General features: G+C 47.2%; 1 protein-coding gene across 2 annotated transcripts in view; it reads right to left on the reverse strand.

Annotated features, from left to right (window-relative positions):
* The window catches only part of LOC138528315 (5-hydroxytryptamine receptor 3A-like), a 422,150-nt gene that overhangs the window by 29,704 nt on the left and 370,068 nt on the right, over positions 1-22,378 (reverse strand). For both annotated transcript variants that reach the window (XM_069639820.1, XM_069639830.1), the window contains one exon: positions 16,844-17,053. In XM_069639820.1, coding sequence (XP_069495921.1) covers positions 16,844-17,053 — 210 coding nt within the window. The remainder of the gene's footprint in view (positions 1-16,843; positions 17,054-22,378) is intronic.

Here is a 22,378-nt window from a genome sequence, read left to right on the forward strand (position 1 = left end):
CATCTAAATATTCGGCTGCAGCCGAATAGTGACCTAATAGTAGATTACTACTGGAAATGTGCATAACAAGCCAAAACTGTTGGCTTTGCCAATGCTTGTTTTAACAGGACTTCAGTGATGGACATGCATAGTGCCTATTAATAGATCATAGCTGTAACTAAGCTTGTGCAGCCATGAGTCTGTTCTGAGGCAGTAACTTATGTATTTTTATGATTGTGAAATGTTCTATGAAAGGTATTATTCCAAGTGTGCAGTTTCAATAGGGAAACTGATTCATTTGTTGGATATCTGTATTTATTAAATATTCATTCTAAGAGCCACCTGGGCACAACATAACATACTATTTACAACACCAAAACAACTAAAATCAATAGTCATTGAAACGTTGCAATAGTAACTGGAGTATTCCCCCATACATTGCTGCCAAGTGCCCCCATGTCTCCAGGCCAACAAGAGTAATTCTGGCTTTTCGCTTTACTTGCTAGGATGCGTATGCCCATACTTATTGGAACAAAACGAAACTACAAGTCCCATCATGCTATGGGAGATCCAGGCGAGGCTCTGTGACAGCTATGTATACAACACTATGATTCCACATCCAAAGCGCAGCTTTCCTTCCTGCTGCGTGGGATGCAGTCGCCCTCTCTCACCTCTGGTGCACCCCGTGGTGACAGGCACAAGTTTCCTTAATTCCTCGTTTAGAAGTACAGGCTATGAGATGCGCAACGTGCCCAAAGTCGGGTCAGCGCAAAGCACGTTTCAACAGCCCCCGCCCGCCCCCACTGATTTACCCTCCTAATGAGTACATCACACAGCATACAGTAGGCATGATACAGATTATAGTCTCATCGTGTGCCAAGATGTCTTTAAGACAAGGGTGAACCATTCAATGGGGACGTGCACGGGAGACATAGCAATGCTAATATTCCCTAGTTGCACTGGGGCGCACACCAACCTAGTAATGCTTCTGCAAGTATAGGACTACAAGTCCCAGGATGCAAAATGGTGTTGTCTAATAGTCCAGGTCGGTCTTAACCTCGTCTTACACATGGAACCACTAGGCGTCTATATATTGGTGGGGCACACATGTATGTGAGAACATGTCTACAGTACATGTGAAAAAGATGTTGAAACCTTTACAGAGCATAATGTTAAATGCGTAGTCCGTCTTGGTCAAGGTCTGGCCAGTCAGTTCAGGAAAGGGACAGTACTACGTTAGGTCTCCACGGCACCAGCCAACACACACCAACAACAGCCAAATCAGCGGCTAGCATGCAATCCGAAGCAGTTTTCCTTTTTATAATGCTGAACTAATGAATGCATCTTTATACAGCGATTGATGTTACATTCATCATAAACAGCCATGTGCTCATTATGCCATCTATGCCAGTAGACAGGTCCGCGTTCCAGGTGGAGTTGGAAGTACTTGGTGCTTGATAGTTCACATTATTTTTGAATGGCGGAAGCTGAGGACCGAACAATGCATATGCTCGCCTCCTGGGGGTGGCTAATTGCCCCCCAGCGAGCGTCAATAAAAGACGCTCATCAACACCTGAACCCCATTGGCGCCCTTAGCACCAGGCGCCATTGGAGCAACACTGTGCTTGGCCCCTGGGTATGCATATACCTTATACCCCGCTGTGGTGAAGGCGCTTGGCCTCCAGCTGCATATTTCGCACGTTCTCACTAACGTGGCATAAAATCTGTGCAGAATAGAGCGACAGGGGAAGGCGTGCATTGATCTACTAGCGAATTAGAAATCAGCACTACCCAGATTCCACAGCCAATACTACAAAGTGACAGCGAATTCGGGAGCAGTCTGGAAATTAAACCGGTCTATCCATAATTACCAAATCAGGGCTCCTATTTTCGTAAAATGTTCATGCCATCACTGAAATCTGTCACTGGGGCAATATATAGCATACAGTTTGAATGCCTTATGAAAGCTAGCTAGTTTTTTCTTGAATAGTATGAACATAAATTACATTCATTGAAAATTCTCCTATACATTCATCAAAGGTTATGATTTATTATAGCTGAATTTTGGCTCCGATCTTTTAAATATTTCAGCCACCGATGGAAAACCGCAAGGCGCTATTATGAGTCAGTGTATTAGAGCATGCTGCTCGAAAGATAGCATCAGCATGCAATTCACTCACTCCCGAAATGTGGGGCTGCTGAGCGGGTGGATACGAAAAAGGAACCTGTCATGCACCTTTGTGGGCCTCATCCCACTTACTGACAGGCTAAACAGCTCTCCCATCACAGGTGCCTATCCCGCTGCTGCTCGACTACATTTAATGGCAACAAAACAGTATGACTAAGTGTGGGCACCCCTGCGTGTCTCTGGCACATCAGCATGTATAAGACCACCGCACAGGGCACACTACTTTCAGGCTATGGGATGTCAAGGTCTAGCAACACGAGGCAGCTATGGTGCATCTGAAATGTAATACTGTAAAAGGACATTTCTTTTCAGAGATGAAAGGGTTGACTATTACTGACAGACCATTCCAAAACAAAAATAAACCAATGAGTCGTATCTTCCTTCCACGTGCCTGTCCGTAAGTTCTTTGTAGGGGTGAAACTTCGGCTTCGAGTAAGGATTCCGTTAGGTATTCAGCAAAAACCAAATATCTAATCTTCAGCCGGAATTCGGCAGAATACTTACTCAAAGCCGAATTTCGGTACACCCCTAGTACATACGTTTTGACACTTTTGAAAAAATAAAACATGGACGGATTTCCAGCAAACTCATGCAAGGAGCATTGGCAAGGACCTTAAAGCATGGTTTTGCAAATGTGCCTGTGTTTTATTTTTTGACAAGTGTCATAATATAGGTACAAAAAATAGTGATATACCTTTGGTGACTGAGGTATAGCTTGTGGCCATAGGCAGTGGCCAGATTGTCTGGGTCATGCCATAAGGTCATGAACCAGACAATATGGCTACTGGCCATGACCACGAGGGACGACAAATTGGGTTAAAGTGGCCATGTCCACCTGGGACCGGCTATAAAGTTATTTGAAAGTGGGATAGGTTTGAAAGGGAAAAAAGTGTGCTCCTGGTAATATGAAGATAGGGCTCTCTGTTCACCTTCTGCAGGCTGCCATGGAAAGGGAAGAGGGGCTCTGTACGGAGTCCCACCTTCCCTTTCCATGATGGCCATCTTGGAAAAGGATTTGCCTTCCTACAGCGGGACGCCGAAGGCGTCCGTGTGCAGGTAGAAAAATCCTTTTTAGCACCCCGAGTTGGTGCTAATGGCTTTCATCCCCCATTGTAGGGGCTGGAATGAGGGATAACGGTGCAGAGCCCTCGCTATCCGCCCTAGCTTTGCTTCCGCCGATAACTTGGGCTGCCGGTTCGTTATCCCCTGTTCCAGTACCGGGAACGGGGGATGAACGCCACATTATTTCCATTAGCATAACACAAAATGCTAATGGAAATGTTGGAAAATCTTATTGAGTCTATGTACTTTACTGAGAAATGTAAAGTAGATGGAGTCTATAAGATTGGTTTTTTAGTTCTATTTTTTAACTGTGAAAGGTGGTTCCTACAGGAACTTTCTTTTGTTGTTATTTTATGTATTTTTTTTTGCAGGAGAGGTTAGAATGTAAGGTGGGGAGAAAAATGAGGGAAGAGGCACCAAGCAATAATATGGAGGGGCAGGTGGACAGGGGAAGATGTTGCATGTGTGTTACTTCAAAGGTAGGGGGCAGTGTTTCTCATGCTCCTTGATTACAGCTTCAAAAGCACTTTGAAATTACTTCCCCCTGCAGATTGGTGTGTTGCAGTATATGCAGAGAACTGTTGTCTTCGAAAGATATGGATCAACAGCCTCTTTTATTGATTGCAAGGTTGCTGGTGGGATTTTGTGTCCAACAGAAGTAGGCTGTGTGGTTACAGTATTGGTTAAGGAAGATGAGGTGGAGGAAGACAGACTGCTACTTGCTAAGAAAGGAACAACCTTTCTGAGAGCATTGCTATGGTTGGATTTGGTGTGGCGACGCAAGGAGGTGGTTCCGTAGGAGTAATGTCCAGGTAGTCCGCGACTGATTACAAAGTTGCACTCAGTGCTTTTGACATTGGTAGCCTTAGTCTTTGGTACATTCCCAACAGTGGTAAAGAACTGCCCCACCCATGATTCTCTCTGGGTGCTAGCGGTAGGCACTTCCTCTAACTCATCTTCTTGGTCTTCTTCATTGTCTTTAGAAGTACTGCACTTTTGTTGTTGGGTAGGTCCTCCAGCAGTTGGTCGTGGTGGCTCTTGGGGAGGAGGGATGGCAATAGCTGATGCAATTTATAAGATAAACAACTGTTTTGCTAATATTCTTCCAAGTATGTGCTTTGTACTAGATTGTTAATGGATAATGAGTAAGCATAGGTGTAGGAGTTGTGCAAGGGTACATTTTGAGCTTGAAAGTTCCTAGATCAGTCAAAAATTCAGTTCTGAACTGTCATTGATGCTCGGACCCGATCGCGAAGTGCGGACACGTTCAGGAACACATCATCACACGGCACATGATCGCATGGTCATGTGGCACTGTCCGGAAGATCCGCGATGATGTCAGAGATTCGCGGACGTCGATGGACACAAAATAAAAGCGTGGAAAAAGCTGCAAATATTGTACAGAATTGTTAAAAATGATGATAGATGGTGGGAAAGGGCAGAATTTTAAGTTGCAACTTTGTAAATTGGGCAGAAATGTTGTTATATTGGGGTAGGTATGATATTAGTAAGTTGTAGGAAAATAGCATGCACTGGTAAAAACCCATGCCCTCTTCTGGTACCATTGATGGTAAGCCCACTAAAGATCTCAATATCTTTGCCTCCAGTTTCAGAAGCCATTTCACTAATCTCATGGGGAAAACATCCAGCGCATACAGGATACTCGGGACGATAGAACACTTACATGCACTGCTCTTCGCCTCTGATGTGCCTCATTGGCATAATGAGGGGGAAAATTACGAACGCCTCTAAGGACCACCACTTACTCAAATGGACATAAATTGTACAGTACGGGTGCCTGCTTAAGCCCTCTGTTAGTATCAAAGGGCACAGAAAGGGTACAATCCTGAGATATTCTTACCCTTTAAAATATATATGCTGGCTGACAAGAAGAAGCGCTACTTTGCCACACAAAATTGAGAAATATTGACACACCTGCCAGCAGCCACACAAGCCATTGTTTATGTAAACTTGCAGATGCAGCTAATTTTAGCTCAGACCGAGCTGACCTCACTTCAAACGAATTACTGCTAAGTATTGCTGCGCTGATATCTTTTGGCAAGTGTAGGACATGTTTCCTGGATGTCTGGAGCCTAACCGCTTTCACACAGATAATCATTCTATTAATTGGAAGGTGTGGACATTCTCTGTCATGAAGTCATTTATGAATTTGCAGTGTTCGTAGGCTGCAGTGTATTTCAAATTCAATACAAGACAAATACACTGGGGCAGTGGTCTGCAACATATGCCTCGCCAGATGCTTTGAACTAGGACTTCCATGATCCCTCATCATTGACTATGCTGGCCGGAGCTGATGGGAGTCGTAGCCCCATGCATCTGGAGAGTCAAATGTTTCAGACCTCTGCACTGGGGAGAGGGTTTTGCAAATTTGGGGGTTGCCTAGGGTGTCTCTTTGGTGTATACTCCTGGGTCCACCTTGCACCTGATGCTATTGATTATCTACTGAAATACCCTCACCCAAATTGGGAGTTTCCAGTCTGATTTAACCTCGACATAGTGTAGGCGGAGTTGTGTGATATGAATTGGCCCAGTCTAACTTGGGCAGATCTATTTTCTAGGACACAGACCCCCCAGTTAAGGTAGTGGCCTAGACAATTGAGTGTTAGAGTTTGATAAGGAGAATGTTATGGTTGACTGCAGTGTAGGCCACAGACAGATCTAGTTATATTTGGGCCAATGGGGTGGTTGTCGTCCAGTGCCATAGGTGGTTTATTTCTAATGTCAATCAGGGACATTTCTTTGCTTCTGATTGGTCTGACTCCCCTTTGGCAGCTGTGGAAGCAATTGTGGTTCTCAATATATTGTTACAGTGGAGGGTCTCAATTTGAGCTGGTATTTTTTCTAGTTAAGGGAAGTTAAACATGGGGCGATAGTTCATAAAGTTGGCAGGATCAGCACTTAGGATGTGTGTAGAATAATGGTGAGTTGACCCCAGACAATAAAGAAGCATTGCAAAGGTTTGGAAGTCAGTGGCGATTTGCTCCTGTGTGGTGTTGGTTCAATGGGGTTAAGGCATCGAGATGAGGAGTTTTTCAGTTTTAGCTATTTTGATGATACCAGCCAATTTCGTAGGTTTTATGGTGGTGAGGCTGGTGGGTGGGCAATGGGAACATTGAAGTAAACGGCTGGAGGCGTCCTTTCGGCTTGCATGTCAAGTTTAAAGTTTGGTACCTTTACTTTTAATTCGGTTGCCAGACAATTCCTAGGTGGGTGTACTGTTGCTTGTGTACTGCATTTATTTGGATTGTTTTGAGCAGGCTTTGAATAGCATTGTTTTGTTAGGACCAGCAAATATATGTGTAGAAAGTGGAATTCTGTTTTTCTATGCTTGATGGCTTTTTGTAGTACATGGGTTGGATTTTGCATGCTGCTGCATTATGAGAGGCATCTGATTGTTGCCATTTTTAGTTTGGACTATTAGGTGGCGCTTTAGCACCATCTATAAGCCAAAACTACTGCACTGGAGTACAGATAGGGCGAAATGGCATATGAGGAGGGACACACCGTTTGTAAGTATTGTTTGGTTATTTTCCACCTATTGACTGCCCATGGCCATGCTGATCCCTATGGCCATTCCCACCCAGTTCCTGCCCCTCCCCACCCAAAACACTTAATCGTGGGAATTATTTGAGCCTGCTTTAATGAAGCCTTACCATCAAACCTTGCACTCGAAGTGCCTGACAGTGTTTTCTCAAAGCATTCTGCTGTCAGTTAATGACTTAACTGGATTTGTAAATGTGCTACCAGTGTAATGTCTTAACCAGGTCTGCCTTCAGCCACTTAATTTATAAGCGCTATAAATGTCTTTCACTAAAGTCCTTTTAAAAACAAGCATTGGCACAGCCAACAGTTTTGGCTTATGTATAAGTATTAGGCATTTGCCAGGCACTGCTATTGGATGGCCAGGAACTCCCACAATTTAGCAACTGCTAGCATCAAAAGCCAGTTATTACCACTACGGCATTACCTGGCAAGTGCCATTCCCATACATGCACAAAAGCCCAAACTGTTGGCATTGGCCAATGCTTGTTTTTCTAGTTTCTGCTCTTTTCCTGGGGACCATGTCCCTTTTAAGCCATTTGTTTTTGGCTTTGTTTTCCATCTTTTTATTGTACACCCTTTGAGCTATGATGTTTATTGGTTTTTGCAATTCTTGGTATATGATAGAAACGATATAGCCAGGAGGAGGCATAAGGGCTTCTATGGTCATGGCTCCAACAAGGGTTTGCAAACGTTTTTGGTGAGCCTTAAGGTTGTTTTTAATAGGTTGTCTGAGCTTATATGCGGAGTTCATTTGGGGCCAATCAACTTGCAGTCTGAAAAAATATAACGAGCAATGCTAAATGGATCATTGTTGACGTTTAAGGTGAACATCACGGCCAGGCATGGCGGCCAATGTGTGCTGTTTTCATCCTTTGGATAAACCCAATAGACAACACATTGGGTAGGAATTCTAGACTAAGTTTGGTGTTGTCAATGACTATCCTAGCATTGATTCCAACCATTCTTCTAGGAAAGTAGGTCTGAAGCCAGGATGTCAATACGATATCCCTGCAGTCAAGGTGCAGTTACGATTAGTAGTGCAGGCGTACGAGAGGAGTGATGATCAGCGGTGATTATACTGGTGAAGTTTTAGGTCAGAGTACACAAATATTATGCTTTCACTGGGTTTAGAAGTTAGTATTTCTTAGAAAGATCTCGAATTCAGAAGGAAGCAGGGTAGCAAGGGCAACTATGTAGCTGTCGTTGAGCGATTAATGCAGTTAGCACAATGTGCTCCTCTATCATGTTGAGGACGTTTCTGTTTCTGTTAGCTGACCTGGGATAACCGCTAGGTTCACAGTGTTTTCATCTCTTGTGTGTCAAACATAACTTGTTTCATCTGGGAGAGTTAATAGGAGTATGCCTTCTCGAAAGCAGAAACCTTGTTCCCATGTTTTTTTTTGCATGTCTGTATTTGCTTTTGGTTTGTGTATGTTAGTTTTTGATTTTGCTGAGAGCATGTGCTGGATCCCGATGCCCTTGGGCAGTGGATTGCCTATAGAGGATGAAGGCCTCAGTCTATTGAAGGCAAGGGAGGGTGGGTCATTGTGTTGCTTAGCATGATTGTGGGAATAGAGAGGGTCGCCTTTGAGGATTCACCCAGATTTGGTTTATCTTCAGGCTTCTCGCTAAACCTGAACTTTGGAGAATGCCAGGAGAGAAAAGAATGGGTAGCTAAATGCTAGACTAGACAGACTGTGGAAGGCAGTGTCTATATAACCTATAAGTGTTGATTTGCACCATATCGTTCAGTCATTTGGTATACATAGGGTGTTCCTGCACATCCACTTCATGGACACCCATCTCTTTGTTACCAGTAGTGTTAGTCGGATATATTTAGATTTCAGAGAGTTACTCTCAGTGGATTGGCCTAACAAACAGCTCATAGGGGTGAGTGGGACCTGATCTTTCACAATTCTGCTTAGTATGTCAAGTACACCTGACCAATATATCAGAATAGACGCACAGGACCAAGTTCGGGGTAGAAAATCTGCTCGGTCTCCATATATGTGGGACTCCTCTCTGGCCTAGATGAGGCTTTTCTGTGTAGCTGGATAGGGGTGTAATACAACCGATGAATTCATCTGGAATGATTCATATTATTCATACACAGCTTTGGACGTAGAGATATGTTTTGTGTACCAGAGCCTATTCCCTCACACTGGCCATCATTTATTTGTAAGGCTAGGCTCTACAAGGTTCATAAGGTTTACTACACAGGCTTCATTTGATGGTATTGCAATACAGTTGCAGCATCCTGAGGAGTGTGATGCAACAATGCAACACACCATTTTTCACCACTTGAACGCATGCATGCATTGCATTCACCTCCCATTTCTTATGTAGGCCTGAATCAAATGCAACTTTCAGTCCTGGGATCCTCCATACATGAGGGGAGAACAAATACTTATCATCCATAATGTTGCCCAGTCAGCCCCACATGTTCAAGGTAACAGTGATAAGCTCCAAGGCGGCCTAGAAATCCTGATGCACCAACAGTGTTCAGAGCTCGTTGAGTAGTGTGCAAAGAATTCATCTTATTATGTGGCAATGAATTGCTGCAATTACTAAAATGTTGATTCTTCCTGATGTTTGGTTTTGACTGAATTTTGTGTCACTTACACCACAGAATTGCTGAAACCATTGTTACAGAAGCGAGAGAGAGGGAATGGGGGTTGCATGAAACTGCCAAATCACTAAAATCTTTTTTCCCAAACTCCTCCGCCATACTACGCAATGAGAAGTTCCCTAATAATATGAGCTGCAATCAGCAGCTTTGCAAGAAGCAAGTGGGGTGCCAGGCTGTTCATTTCCCAGCTGCACAGTGATTTTATATTGGGCTACTTTTTGCAGACAATTTGGCTATTGTTGGGCTACTTTTGATGGCAGATCTTTTTTGTCCACCTGCGGCTGCATGTTTACACCCATCCTACACCCACCTCCTCTACCCCCACCTACACTCTATCTACCCCCACCCACCCCACTCTCTATCCCAGCCCTCCCCACCCCCATTACGTGTGCTGCTTGGGTTTTGTTTGGGCTATTTTGGGCTAATTTATACGGGTCCTCCCAGGCTACTCTGTTCTTCATGCTTTTTACCCCCAACCACCTACCAGCATCCAACCACCCAACCCCCACTCTCTCTAACCCAACCCCCCACTACCCCATACCTATCTATCACCTCCAACCCACCCTGCCACCATCCTCTCTACCCCAACCCATCCTAACCCACCCTCTCTACCCCAACCCACCCACACTACCCCTACTCTCTCTACCCCACCCACCCTACCGCCGCTCTCTCTGCCCCCACCAACCTTACATCCCTCTCTCTACCCACACCCAACCACCCTAACCCTCTCTCTACCTCAGTCCACCCACCCTACCCCCACTCACTCTAACCCTACCCACCCAACCTACCGTCACCCTCTCTACCCCACCCACACACTCTACCCCCATTCTCTCTATCCTGACCCAACCACTGTATCCCCACTTGCTCTATCCCCACCCAGCCACGCTGCCACATTCTCGCTAACCCCCACCAACCCTTCCTCCACCTCCACCCTCTCTACCCAAACCCATCCACCTTACTTCCACTCCATCTACCCCCACCCAACCACTCTAACTCCACTCCCTACCTTCAACCACCTACCCTACATCCACTCTCTACCACCACCCACCTACCACCACTCTCTCTGCTCCACCCACCCATCCTTCCTCCACTTTCTATTCCGCCCCACACCCACCCTATCACAACTCTCTCCACCAACCCTTCCACCACTCTCTCTTCCCCCACCCTACATACACCAGACTCTACCCTCACTCAGCCACTCTTCATCCACTTTCCCAACCCCTACTTACCCACCCTACTGCCGCACTCTCTACCCCCACCCACTCTTGCTTCACTATCTCTACCTCTACCCATCCACGCTACCCCATTCTCTCTACACCCCAACCAACCCTATCTCCACCCTCTCTACACAAACCCATCCACCTTACCTCCACTCTCTCTACCCCTGACCCACGCTACCTCCAATTCCTACTCTCACCCACCCAACCTCCATTCTCTACCCCCACCCAAACCCCACTCTCTCTACCCCCATCCAGCCATGCTCCCCCATTCTCTCTACCCCACCCACCCTAGCTCTTCCCTCTCTACCCAAACCCAGCCACCTTACCTCCGCTCTCTCTAACCCCACTCACCCACTCTTCCTCCACTCTCTCTACCCCCACTGACCTACTCTTCCTCCACCTCTCTACCCCCACCCAAACACCCTACCCCCACTCTCTCTAACCTCACTCACCCACTCTTCCTCCACTCTCTCTACCCCTACCCAAACACGCTACCACATTCTCTCTAAACCCCAACCAACCCTACCTCCACCCTCTCTACCCAAACCCATCCACCTTACCTCCACTATCTCTACCCCCACCCACCCATGCTACCTCCACTCCCTACCCTCACCCACCCAACCTCCACTCTCTACTGCCACCCACCCACTCTACATCCACTCTCTCTATGCCACCTACCCTAACTCCACTCTCTCTAACCCCACCCACACTAACTCCACTCTCGCTATCCCACCCACCATATCCCGATTCTCTCCACCAACCCTTACTCCACTCTCTCTACTCCCAGCCACCCACGCTGCCCCCACTCTCTCTTCCCCCACCCACCCCACTCTCTCTACCACCAACACCCTACCCTATCCTGCAAGAAACACTTGTGTACAGGCACGTTATAAATGCCATATCATGTCATACCCCACTCTCTCTCTAACCCCACCTACCCCAAACTCTCTCTAACCCCACTCACCCACTCTTCCTCCACTCTTTCTTGCACCACCCATCCAACCTCCATGCTCTCTACTCACACACACCCACCCAACCCCCTCTCTCTCTACCACTAACTGCCACTATCACTACCCCCATCCGGCCCCACTCTCTCTACCCTCACTCACCCACTCTTCCTCCTCCCTCTCTACCACACTTACCCACACTACCTCCACTCTCACCACTGCCACTCACCCACCCTACCTCCATGCTCTCTACCCCACCCAACGTGCCCCCACTCTCTCCACCCCACTCACCCCCCCTACCCCATTCTATCTACCACCACCACCCCACCCTCCACTCTCTCTACCCCCACCCACCCACCCTACCTCCACTATCTCTATCCCCATCCACCCACCCTAACCACACTCTCTCTAACCTGACCCAGCCATGCTACCCAATTATCGCTACCCCCCAACTCAACCCAGCTCCCCTTTGATGTATCCTGCCTCCTGCAGGATCTACCGTGGGCCAGTAACAACAAGGAGCAGGAACCAGGCTGACCCAGGTATATATAAACAGGAACAAGCTTTATTGTCTTGGTTACAGGTTCAGATAAGATTATAGGAGAGAGAGATCATTAGTAGCATCTACCCTGGTTCCCTGCCCAGCTCCAAGTCCCCAACCGTCTCCCACAGAATCCCCAGGCGCCCTAACACTCCAGGCTCCCCTAGCATTCCAACACAGCTCTTACACTGACTCAGACCTCATTCATACTTATGCAGGATACTACACATCCCCCCTTTTTCAATCAAAAGAAAACGCATACACTCACAACCGTGAAAAGACAAACAACCACAACATTTCTACTACTCCTTCCACCCTGGTCTGCCACACCAGGGTCTTGGTGCCGCCACCACCAAGCACAACCTTGCCACAAAAGACAAACAAAAACCAAAACTACAAACCAAAACCTACCAAACTAAAACACCTTCCGCCAGGCCTGCCACTCCTGGCCTCAAGTCTGCCACACTTGAGCACAAACCAAAACGCCCCAAAATAGGCTAACTCTCTTGCCAAAACAGTGTAGCCACGAATCTTGTAAACTTACACAAAGGCCATCACAAAAGTCCTAAACATGCCAAACAAAATATAACAATGCTTCATCCCCTCTCCCCTAAAAAGAACATGAAAAAAAAATGAAAAAACAAACTAGGAAAGAGACATACGACACAAAGATCACAGAAAACACAACACAAAAGGAAGATGTTTGTGGCTTAAAAACTGCATAGCAAAAGCTATGAAAAAAAAATGTTAACCTGCAGTTACTACCAGATGACAAAATAGTAGTACGTTGTACATTCACATTTGCAAAAACCCAAAATTTAGATGTAAAAATAACACTACCAAAGAAAGGAAAACAGTAGTGCATTTGCAAATTAATTTTGCAAAACCCAAAATATCAGACGCACCACAAGGATGAAAGCTCAATGATGTGAGAAGAAAAACTCTGAAAGATATTTGAACAATGTAATTCAAACTGAAATCAATCAGTAACCCATGCCAGTGTATTCCACAACTTCAAATACAAACCTAACACTGACTACAAACTGTGTGCCCTCCCCACGGGGAGCCCGAGAGCCCCAAATGGGGAATCAGCTGCAGGTAGAAACACTACGCGGCATGTAAACATAACCGCGTGTGTTTCTGCCTGCTGTGGCTTTCACTTTGGGTCTCCGAGACCCAAAGTGAAAACCACAGCAGGCAGAAACACATGCGGTTGTGTTGGAAAACGCTGCGGTTTTAAAACCGCAGCGTTTTCCAACACAATAACGTTTTATTTATGTTTGCGGTCGCTTCAAAAGCGACCGCAAACATAAATACAACGTTTTTAAAGCTGCGGTTTTATTTCTAAGTTTTCCGGGCTCTTCCAGCCCGGAAAACTTAGAAAAAAAACGCAGCTAGTGCTTATTTTTTGTAAAAAAAATAAATAGCACTTACCGAGATTCAGCTGCAGCTTTCCTGCTCTGGTCTCCGGTCCGCGTCCTCCCGAGTCCCGGCACTAATGAAGGGAAAGCCACCCAGCGGTAGACTTTGTTTACTACAGCTGGCTGGCTTTTCCTTCATTAGTGCCGCAAAAGCAAAAGCCAGCACAGGAGGGCCTCCATTTCGCAAAATGGCGGCGCCCCTGTGCTTGCCTTTTCGAATTTTGAGCTTGAATAGCTCAAAATTTTACATAGGAAGTTTTAAAACGGAGGATGCTAGTATATTTTTTTTTATGTGACCTATCTATTTTTTAAATAGAATTTTTTACTAGACCATCCCTTTAACTGTTACATCTCACCAATAGCTTACGTCCGTCAGAATAATTAACTTCACCTGTGTCACCTGTCCTTAGGCACTGTCTGCATAAACTTCATGAGCGCAAGATCCGATTTTGAAAAAAAAATCCCAATCCGGTGATGTCACAACAAACAGCAGTGCACTCCCCGCACAAAGTTATTTTGTTAGGCTACGTACTTGATCCATAATATTTAACCCCTTGTCCAGACGTCTCTGTCCACGGCCACATCCAGGCTTCAGATGGGGACCAGAGATTAAAGTGCTTCACCTTCGTTCCACGAGGGATTAACTCCTCAGCTGCCGGCAAAATGTTCCACTCTGATACACAGCCGTGTGCACCCCCAGCGGCCTACATATTACTGTCCCACTTCGCCGACGAAACATCACTGCAGTGTATAAACCTGGAAAGACTTCAAAACTCCTAAATGTTCCGTGAGCCTCCAACACAATTCTTGACTGTGGTTGCCTCCCGCGCTGCGTTAAGGCATTACACCCAGCTTCTTATCATTTTCCTCTTTGACGCAGCCGGCTGAAGACACCCTCCCCGTTCATCATAGAATGCGCGAACGTCATTACGCTGGTCTTCCACGCCCAGTGAACACTCTAAACTTCCTGATGTAGCGTCATCACGCTAAGGCCAAGTTTTTAGGGCCTTTCCTCAAGGTGGGTCTTCGAATTATGCAACCTCCTCCGATGCTACGATCATGGCGTAGGGCAAACTCCATGCGTTCCAGCCCAACGGCAGCGGCTGGAACGCAGGAGGACACCTTCGGGCGCGCGCCACCCGTGGTCCTCCCAACACTAGTCAATGGAATAAAAATTGCCCAATTTTCACCCGGCTATGCCCCACAGTACCTCCAAACGGAATCCTCTCCTCCAAACCAGACTGCATTTCCCAGCAGGCCTCTCTCCATGTGAACGCAACGACGCTCGGAACACCAACTCCTTTGACATGGCACAATTTCACTGTCACTCGGGCCAGACTTCTCCTCCAGTCCATGGATGGGCTACCATGGTTTGTGTGATGCCTGAAGTTGCAATCTCCTCCCTTCTTTGGCATCAGCATCTTCACTCCGTTACCAGCAAATCTTCCAGGATTCTCTTGCCTCTCTTGCTCTGCTGCAGCCAACCTGCTACGGGTTCAAGTAATCCTCGTCGCCAAAAATGATGTATCCTGCCTCCTGCAGGGTCTACCGTGGGCCAGTAACAACAAGGAGCAGGAACCAGGCTGACCCAGGTATGTATAAACAGGAACAAGCTTTATTGTCTTGGTTACAAGTTCAGATAAGAATTTAGGAGAGAGAGATCATTAGTAGCATCTACCCTGGTTCCCTGCCCAGCTCCAAGTCACCAACCGTCTCCCACAGAATCCCCAGGTGCCCCAACACTCCAGGCTCCCCTAGCATTCCAACACAGCTCTTACACTGACTCAGACCTCATTCATACTTATGCAGGATACTACACCCTTCTCTACCCAAACCCATCCGCCTTACTGCCGCTCTCTCTACTCCACCCACCCACTCTAACTCTACTCTCTCTACCCCCACCCAACCACCCTACCTCCACTCCCTACCCTCACCCATCCATATCTCTCTCAGGTTTCATGGAATAGTGTGGTTTCCTTGCCTCTCCTCCCTGTTTCTTATCCCGCTCTCGTTGGTGTGTACAGGTTTCTCGGCTCAAGCCCGAATGACTCCTGTGTGATATGGTGCTCTTGCACCATTTATAGAGTCGTGCAGCTCACCATTCTCCACTCAGCAGGGAAAGACCTTGCGCTGGAGCTCAAGGTGTTGTATCTGCCTTGAAGCCTGCTCTCTGCCATATCCCCCTTTGTGTGTAGGCACATTGCAGGCTAATTGTCTCTTCAAGTTCTCTCCTACCACAGTTGGTGGCCTAGCTCTTCTTCTGTCGCCAGCATCCTCACAGCAGTGAATGAAGAGCACCCATTTCTCTCCACATTGGCCTTTCGAAATGGCTGCTGTGCCACTCCTGGCATCACGTGAATGCTGCCACTGCAGTCGTTATTGTGCTAATAGTCATACTGGGGTCGGTCCTTATTGTACTAACTGGGCCTGCAGAATGTGGCCTTTCTTTGCTAACTAGGCATAATGGAATGTAATCTTGCTGTGATAAATGAGCTATTCTCGGGGCTCTGGCCTCACTGTGCCAACTGGGCATAGTTTCAATCTGGCCCTACTGTGCTAACTTGGCACACTAGAATCTAGCCTCACTGCGGTACCTTGGTGAACTGTAATGTGGCCTTGATGTGCTGGCTGGGTATCCTGGAAAACTGACCCTGCTGCTCTCGGTGAGCAACATGGAGTCTGTCACTTCTGCGCATAATCATATATGCCACTGCTGTACTAACTTAGCATAATAGTAAATGGCCTTATTAAGCTAAGCGGCTAAAAGGGATCCAGCACTGCTATGCCAACTGGCCATATCTTTGACAGTAGTGTGATTAATGGGGCATTGTTTGTCAAGGCCGTGAAAAGGAGGGGTGTGTAGGGAAAAACCTGCCAGTGGTGTGAGTACCTGAGCCTTTGATATACGCTGGAAATGGTGAGAGTACTTGGATTCTGATGGCAATACCTGATATATGATGTGAGTACCAGAGCATCATGGTGTCAATACCTAACACATGATTATAGTATCTGGGTGCATGACAGCAATGGCCGCCACATGGTGTGAGCGTGCAAACCATTAATCCTTCCCATACAATTAGCGAGACTTTGCTGCACTAGGAACTCCTCATTGGTCATAGGATTTTAAAAAATTAGTACCTGACAGTATGGCATCTGTTTTCATTGTTTACAAATGCGGTGAACGCCTTGGTAAATGATGCCTATAAAAAGACAATAGATCTGCCAAAACATTGGGCCTTGCCAATGCTGCTCTTTCAACACTTTATTATTGCGCAGAGTTCACAGGCCTTACCTTTCTTGCTGTTGCTGCTTATCGTTGTATCTTCCACAGCCTCGACCTTTGTGTTGATGCAAAGTATGTAGGCCAAGCGCCTCAACACCCAAATCTTTAACCACTTGGGCACATCCGGCCGGACTGCCGAGAGGTGGAGCATGTACGAGATGAAGATGGAGTCGACGATGCTGACGATCATGATGACCAGGCAGACGGTGCAGAAAATGCCTGAAAACAACAAGAGACTGGTTCACAGTTATCCTCTAAAATGGCTGCCTGCAACCTGCAGCTCTCCAGATGTTTTGGACTATCAGCCTCGTTTTAAATGAAGCAAAAGCAAGAGATAACGCTTTCATTTAATGTGCCACCTCATTCTGCAGCACTGACGAGATGGAAGAGGGGCACGCAGAGGTGGTAAAATCTACACTGTGCTCGCCTCCTCCGTCTCGTGAGTGCGCCTTGTTTTCTGCCCCTATGAGATGTTCATGCAGGTGTACAACAAATGCATTCCTAAGGGATTTGCATCAAATTTTCACACCAGGCGGATCCCATAGGAATCCATTGTAAGCATTACCTGCAAAGCGTATTTGCAGGCAGTGTGTACATGAGACATGAGATGGAGGGGAAAAATGAAAGAGTAAAAGCGAGTACGTCTCACTCACAGAACGCAAGAGTGCATGCAATGTAAGATTTTTTTTTCAAAGGCACTGGGCCTTATTACGGGTCCGGCGGTAACCGTGCCGGTGATATTGGCGGGTTGCCGCCAGATCTGTAATGATTTACTAGTGCCTGACTTCCTGGTGCCACCAGGGGATTATAACCCTAGCGGCCCGGAAACTAAGGCGCCAGTAAATTATAAGTCCCCATTCCCATAGGACTCTATAGGAGTGGGGACCTCGGAAGCACAGTGCTTCCGTGAAAACTCTGCGGAATGGTGTTTCCAGACCGGCACACTTAGAATGAGCCCCAGTGTGTCTTACATGAGCCCTCTCCATTGACTTTGTTGGGTACGGCTGATTGGAGTTTGAGCCCAAAATATGTGACGAACCAAAGGTTGCATACTCCTGTTCTAAAGCACCAACGTGGTTAATAGAATTGCTTTTATTTATTATATTTACAATAAATGCCATTTTCCAAAAATAGTTCCATTGTTGTTCCTTGTGTCAGTGGCCCTGAGAGGTGCAGCACATATGAGAAGTGAGCCTCATTAGGAGTACAGTGGTGTGGGGAAAAAAGATGGTAATGCAGTGGTACCTCCAACTTACTGTAAAAACAACTGCAAAATCAGTGGAATTACCCTTAGCGGTAATTCTGCCGAAATCCCCCTGGAGTCCAGTGGACTCCAGAAAAGGGGTATTTACTCAACCTACCACGACTGGTAATCCTGCAGTTAAATCTGCGGGACCAAGTAGTGGTAATGGTAATTCTGTTTGGTGCTATTTCAGAGGATTTACCACTGAACTACTGCCAAACTTGTATTGAGGCCCTGAGTAAGCAATAGTGGCTACCTTGCTGGCAGACAGCAGAACATACCGGGAAGTAGCAAGACAATGGTTTATAATCCTCCTGTAAAGTAACACACATAAGTGATGCTAAGAGCGGCATCTCTATGATCTAGGCATTACATATGCCTGAGCTTTAGTCCCCTTTCCAAAGCAATCTTGCTATTGTTCTGCATTAGTGTTAATGCTTTCGAGGCGTGCCCGAAGAAAACCTTGGAAACGGAGATCACCACTTTCACCCCTTTTTCATTTTCAGCAGACGCCTGATGAAAATCTAAATGGTTTACACATATATCAGTGCCCGTGTATGTTAAAAGGTAGGAGCCTGCATTGTATTAAAAGAACGTCAGCATACTTGAGGAAATCTTCCATTTGGTTTTCAGGGCTCTACATAATTTATTCATGTGAATTTTGTTTAGAAAACATGCTTTGCTTTTTAAAATTTTTTTTTAGAAAACATGATTTTGAGGATCTGGGGAATTATGGTTTCAACACCATTACCCCAACGTTTTAATTGTGTGCCTGTGTTCCTGTGTGAAAAATGTTCAGCAGCCTGCATCGATGTTGGGCTCACGGAACATGTCTTTGGGGTGCATACATGTGATGTAGGCTCTATACTCAAGGATAGGTTTTGAGTTTACTGTAACTCTTCTACAAGACCTACTCATAGGTAACCTGTGAATCACTGTGGTGCAGGGCTCAAAACCTCTTAATAAGTGTGACAATCAACCATGTGTGGCACTTTGCATGGTTTTAGTTATGATCTTTGTGAGATGTTTGGACAGTTGCAGGCCTAATGTCATTGTCCAGAGGAAATGTACACAGGGAAGTTGATGAATGTTGTGAGAGCCATCTCATGTTTGGGAGGACAAATGCGATTGGGCGTAGACTCCTCAGCACTGCCTGCCTAGTTCTTCAATTTCCCTGCTTGCATGTCAAAGAACTCCTGTTACAGATGGTACAAAAAACCCTCCAAGTCTCAAGGACAGTTTAATGGGTCAATATTAAACGAGGCGGCAGGCCAACCTTATCGGTAACAGCAAGGGTCCCTTAACGCAGGTGCCGGTGCCGTTACTAGCAGGGTCAGCCCGCTGCCCAGTTTAACCCCTTAACTGCTGATGGCTTTCCCTCCCTGTTCTGAGCTCTTTTTTGGACATTTCTGTATGTCGGCATTCAATCCCTTGTACCTTTTTTTCGTTATAAGTGATATCCCTACCGTCACACGTTCCCATAGGTGTCTTGATGAAAATGGTACCTCACATGCATTGGTGCGCTTACCTGGGCAGAAAAGTAAAAGGGTCGACCATCCGCAAGTCCAGCGGCAGTCCCAGGGAGCCTCGGCAGGGAGGGTCACCATCCCTCCCCGGAGGGAAAAGCTGTAACGCGGAATGGCCTGAGATACAGGATGGTTGGGGGTGATGTCCCGGCCTTGGGCGCCTGTCTTCCATGTGGGTCGACCACCCCAAGTTCAGTGGCAGTCCCAGGGAGCCCTGGCAGGCTCACCATACCTCTCTGGATGTAAATGTTGTTAAGTGGTACAGCCAGAGCTACAGGACAGCCGTGGGTGCTGCCCCCAGCCTTGGGTGCCTCTCTCCCATGATGGACTGTCCCCAAGCCCTTCAGCGTTCCCAGGGAGCTCCGGCAGGGTTCCCATCCCTCCCTGGATGAGAAGCTGTTACGCAGCACAGCAAGAGCTCTAGGACACCCGGAAGTTCTGCCCCCAGCTTTGGGCGTCTGCCTCACACATGGGACGAAAAGCCTCAGGCCAGCGGCAGTCATGGGGCAACCCAGTGTGGCTCCTGTCTCTCCTGCAAGAAAAAAAGCTGTAACATGGCATGGCCAGAGCTCCAGGATGGGCGGGGGTGCTGCCAATGGCCTTGGGCGCCTTTCTCCCATGTGGGTCAACTGACCCCAAGCCCAGCAGTGGTCTGATGGAGCCCCGACGGATCCTTGTCTCTCCCCAGAGGGAAAAGCTGCAATGCGCCATGGCCAGAGCTCCAGGTTGGCTGGCACCTGTCTCCAATGTGGGTCGAACATGCCAAGACAAGCAGCAGTCCCAGGGAGCCCCAGCACGGTCCCCATCCTTCCCTGGAGGGAAAAGCTGTAACGCAGCACAGCCAGAACTCCAGGATGGATGCGGGTGCTGCCCCCGGCCTTTGGTGCCTGTCTCCCATGTGGATCGACCAGCCAAGCCCAACAGCGGTCCCAGGGAGCCCCTTTGGGGTCCCCATCCTTCCCTAGAGGAAAAAGCGGTAATCCTGCACGGCCAGAGCACCAGGATGGCAGTGGGTGCTGCCAGCGGCCTGGGGCGCCTGTCTCCCATGTGGGTCGACCGTCCCCAAGCCCAGCGGTGTTCCCACGTAGCCCCAGCAGGGTCCCCATCTTATCTTCTTCAAAGCACCCTGGAAGCCAATCCTTGAAAGGCTGCCGACTGGAGACGGGGTCCGCCAAGAAACATTGAAGTAAGCGCCAGGACGTTGAGGCCGTCGACGACCATCACCGTTGACCGATGTTCGGAGGACCACTGTGATCTCTTCGACCGGCACTGCAACGCTCCATTGCCTAAAACACTTTGAAATCAATGAATCCCTTGCAGTCACCGTCAACCGCTTTGTCCTGCCGAGAAAGTCGAGGTCATCGATGAACCGAGGACAATCTGCTGGTGGGTTTCCTGCCACTCGAAGTCCACAAAGACCCAGACCAACGAAGATTCGAAAGCCACCCATGGAAGAGTCCCAATCATCGACGCCAACGGCGATGACCCGACGCCCTTGCTGGGCCTACGTTCTTCACTGATCTGCTTTGCAGCAATTAACTCTTGTCATTGAGGTGCAACGCACGCCTCATATTCACAAAACGTCCGCGACCGATCGTCGAAGAGCACTTCGAAGGTTGAAGCTGCTCTCGACAACATTGTTCACCTTCCTTTGTAGGAATCTCGAGGACCCGTGACTCCTGCTTTAAAGAGAGTCCACTCAAGAAGGGCCCGTCGACGAACCATCGAAAGAACTCTGCTAAACTCAGGTACATTGGGGTAGTAGAACATATTAGCAGGAAACAAGACTATCTTACATATATATGGACTTGGCTTGTTGATACACTTTATTGACAGGTTGCCCAGATGGGGGGATCCTCACACAGAACAGTGTCTTTGGTAGGGACGAAGTATTCTGCCATTTGTTTAACCCAACTTGTCTTCCTTCCTATATCTATTGTTGATTCACAGTACAGTTTGATTTGTATGCCATTGGGACTGTCAGCAGTTGGTGCATTTTAAAGGAGTCAAGAGTGAACTGTGGTACCACATAGACATTGTACATATTTACCATATTAGAATTGCCAGAGTACAAAGTGTGTTATTGATTGTATATATATATATATTGAACCTTATTTATATAAAGAACTGTATTATCACATAACATAGTGTGTGGACATTCCTTTGAGGGGTCTTGAGGACTACACTGTACTTAAGAACCAGCCTGCATCACCTCCTGAGAGCGTAAGCCTTGATTGCTTGACCTTTGTTACCATATAGAGAATCGTGGCTGGGGTGCCCTGTGCTTCTACTCTGCCATGTAGAGGGAAGGAGTACAGAAACCCCCCTCCAGTCTTTACACCTTCCTTGGGGGCAAATGAGTGTAAAACAGCACCCATCTGCCCCCAAAGAAGGCAAAACAACATTGCGCCACCTTTGTGGCTTTTGTTGGGGGGCCCTCCACCCCACAATCAATTCCCTGGTGGTCTAGTGCTCCATTCTGCTTCCCACAGTTGGCAACATGGGACCAGACCCTCACATTTGCCCCCCAGGTAAGAAGAAAGGATATGCCCATGCTCCGTTGGGGTGGGGGGTTGCTGAGGGGAACAGGCCCTCAGGCATGGGGCCAGCCCCATGATGCCCCTAAGTCTGTCTCAAACAAAATAGGTCTTTTTTTGTGCCTTCCTTGGGGTCAAATGGGTGCAAAACAGGACCGATCTGCTCCCAAAGAACGCAAAACATTGTGCCATTTTTTTATTTATCCTTTTTGGTGAGGGTGGGTGCTGTTTGGTCTGG

This window comes from Ambystoma mexicanum, chromosome 1q (genome assembly GCF_040938575.1).
Source record: "Ambystoma mexicanum isolate Mex_15411 chromosome 1q, UKY_AmexF1_1, whole genome shotgun sequence".
NCBI classification, from domain to species: Eukaryota; Metazoa; Chordata; class Amphibia; order Caudata; family Ambystomatidae; genus Ambystoma; species Ambystoma mexicanum.